Raw genomic sequence first — 2,662 nt, 5'->3', positions numbered from 1 at the left:
GTTGTGTTTCCCCCCCGCCCTCACACACTTCTGGCTGTTCACCACGCGCCTGTACCCCGCCATCTCACTACGGGGGTCCGCCGTGCCCAGCAGGATGGGCTTGAACTGGGGGGGGGGAGACAGATATCAGAACCGTAATTCTGCTCATACAGTAGATTCAGCTGACACCTACTGATAAAGGAGTACTCCAATCACCACCCGAGAGAGAGAGAGAGAGACACTGACGGGGGTTGGGGGGTTGGGGGGGGGAAGAGTTCTCCAATCACTGCCCCGACATCAGGAGACAGTGGAGGTGTGACGTCATGTGTAGCAGCAATATCTAATCAGCGGTACTTAATTAATTCATGTACATCAACCAACGTAGATAAGCTGCTGCATGCTGTTATCACCAACACAACACACCGCTTTCATCACCCAACGTTCAGTCAGTAGCTTAGTTCTTGAATGATGTTGATATTTACTTGGTTCATGCCTGCGTTGACGAACAGCAGCGTCGGGTCTCCTCTGGGACGGACCGGGGAGGACGGGACCTCGCGGTGTCCGTTCTGCTCCGTGAAATAATCCACAAACTTCCGCCGCACCTTCTGCGACGTGACGTCTGCTTGAACCGGAGAGCTTGATAAACATCTTTGGAGACCTACCGTTAAATGAACGTTTATCAGCGCAATGCACCGATCTGTCATAGCTCTCATGTGCGCCGCCATCTTGGCAGCGAGTCTAAGGTCAAAGGTAAAGGCTTGCAGTACCCAATCAGTGAAGCACCTTCGAGAGCAGCGTCCAATCAAATAAATCCAACATTTATTATTTGTAAATACAAAAGTACATGATTTTTTTCCTGAAATGTGGCGTCATTTTTTAATTGTTCTTATGTCTAATATCTAATATCTGACTTCCAGTTTTGCGAACCAAGAAGGAATCGCGTGGTGCAAGTGAGTATAATGACGAACAAGAAGTGACTGAGGAAAGCGTCCGAAACACCCGAGCCATCCTCTTTTTCTCATTAGGACATTTATTGGGTATTTAATATGAATATTTCCATCTGACACTGTCACTTGGAGCAGGGTCACAAGCAATGTTCCCTCTAAGCTGCGCGCCTGTGCAATCGCGCACTGCTCGCACATTCTCAGCGCACAAGAAAATCTATGCAGCGCATAAAATAAAATTCACCATAAACGTATTAATTAATATCTAATATTAGACCTAATCTAATTAATTAGACCAATAATGTGTTTTTTGTACCATTTTTCAATGTAACACAGTGAGTGACAGGTGTCCAGCCAATGATACGATACGGTTTACTGACGCTACGCAGCCAATCATAGCATTGATAGTGCTTTGATGTGCCCTGCCCATACGCACCATGCAGGTTAGCTGGCTGACAACAATGCGGCGGAGTTAACCCATTTGTGCCGGATGCTGCGCTACGCAGCATTGCATCTACCGCCGGTTGCTGCGTTACGCACATTTGAATTTGCCGCCAGTTGCTGCGTAGCGCAGCATATTTGTGCTACATTTCAAGCTTCCAGTGCAGATTGTGAAAGAGGATTTAGTTTAATGAATCATATCAAAACAGCATCCAGAAATCGTCTTGAAGTGGCACATTTGGACCAGCTGATGCGCATAAAGTCAAAGCAAGAAGCAGACGAAGCCATCAACCTGGACAAAGTGTACAACCATTGAAGTGAGAAGGACAGACGTGAAAAATAAGGTAAAATTAAAGTCAAAATGTGTGCATATTCTAGTGACATTTATTAAGATTTTTTATTTATGGATATTAATCATTAAATGCTGTTACTACTAGATAATTTATGGGTAGTAGAAATGCTAATAAAAAAACTGTGTAATTAGATATTTTACAGACAAAGAGTTACAAGAATTTACACTGTATCACAAGCTACAGCACATGTCATTGAGCAAAATGTGAATGTTTTAATGTGAACAAAATGTTATGTCTGAAAGGTGTATATGTCTAATTTTTTTCCAGAACAGGACCCTCAGCCAGGCCACAACTGGACCACAGCCAGGCCAAAGCAGGACTCTTCCCATGGCCAAAGCAGGACTCTTCCCATGGCCAAAGCAGGACTCTCACATATAACATATAACATACTATACATCTCATGAACAACAAGATTTTTGTCTTTTTCATTTTAAGTGGGCCAAATCGCTTATATTAAAAGTAAACTAATGAAAATTGCTGCTGTAATTTGATTATTTTAATAAGCCATGTAACTTGCTATGATCCAAGGTTTTGAACAGGTGTGATACTGGTGTGTGGCCACAGCGTGCACATCTGATGTTGCTCACAGTGGTCCTCAGTGTGCTCAGGGAGCTTGTGTATATGCCCAGACACATGAAAAATTAGAGGGAACATTGGTCACAAGTAAAGACACATTTATTATCTGAAACTGATTTGCATTTATTAAAATATAGATATAAAATATACTTAACTGTGCTCGAGGGCAGGCTGCGTCAGTTGGTCGTTACCATGGCGACGCCTTCTCTCTAACTCCACCTCATCTGCATCAGCTTTCCTCCCTCCTCAACCCTCCTCCTCCCCCTCCTCAACCCTCCTCCTCCCTCCTCAACCCTCCTCAACCCTCCTCCTCCCTCCTCAACCCTCCTCCTCAACCCTCCTCCTCCCCCTCAACCCTCCTCAACCCTC

At 44.6% G+C, this 2,662-nt stretch overlaps 1 protein-coding gene across 6 annotated transcripts in view; it reads right to left on the bottom strand.

The window, feature by feature from the left end:
• The window catches only part of aars2 (alanyl-tRNA synthetase 2, mitochondrial (putative)), a 13,057-nt gene extending 12,358 nt beyond the window's left edge, over nucleotides 1-699 (bottom strand). For all 6 annotated transcript variants that reach the window (XM_083690152.1, XM_083690153.1, XM_083690154.1 and 3 more), the window contains exons 1-2: nucleotides 462-699; nucleotides 1-105 (exon numbers count right to left, since the gene is read on the bottom strand). The exon at nucleotides 1-105 is cut by the window's left edge and continues 84 nt beyond it. In XM_083690152.1, the coding sequence (XP_083546278.1) occupies nucleotides 1-105; nucleotides 462-692 (336 nt within the window). In that variant the 5' untranslated portion in view covers nucleotides 693-699. The remainder of the gene's footprint in view (nucleotides 106-461) is intronic.
• Between the last annotated feature and the right edge of the window lie 1,963 nt (nucleotides 700-2,662).

The sequence above is a fragment of the Argentina silus genome (assembly GCF_951799395.1).
Source record: "Argentina silus genome assembly, chromosome: 18".
NCBI classification, from domain to species: Eukaryota; Metazoa; Chordata; class Actinopteri; order Argentiniformes; family Argentinidae; genus Argentina; species Argentina silus.
Note: the sequence above shows the minus strand (reverse complement) of the source record. Positions and strands in the feature narration are given on the sequence as shown.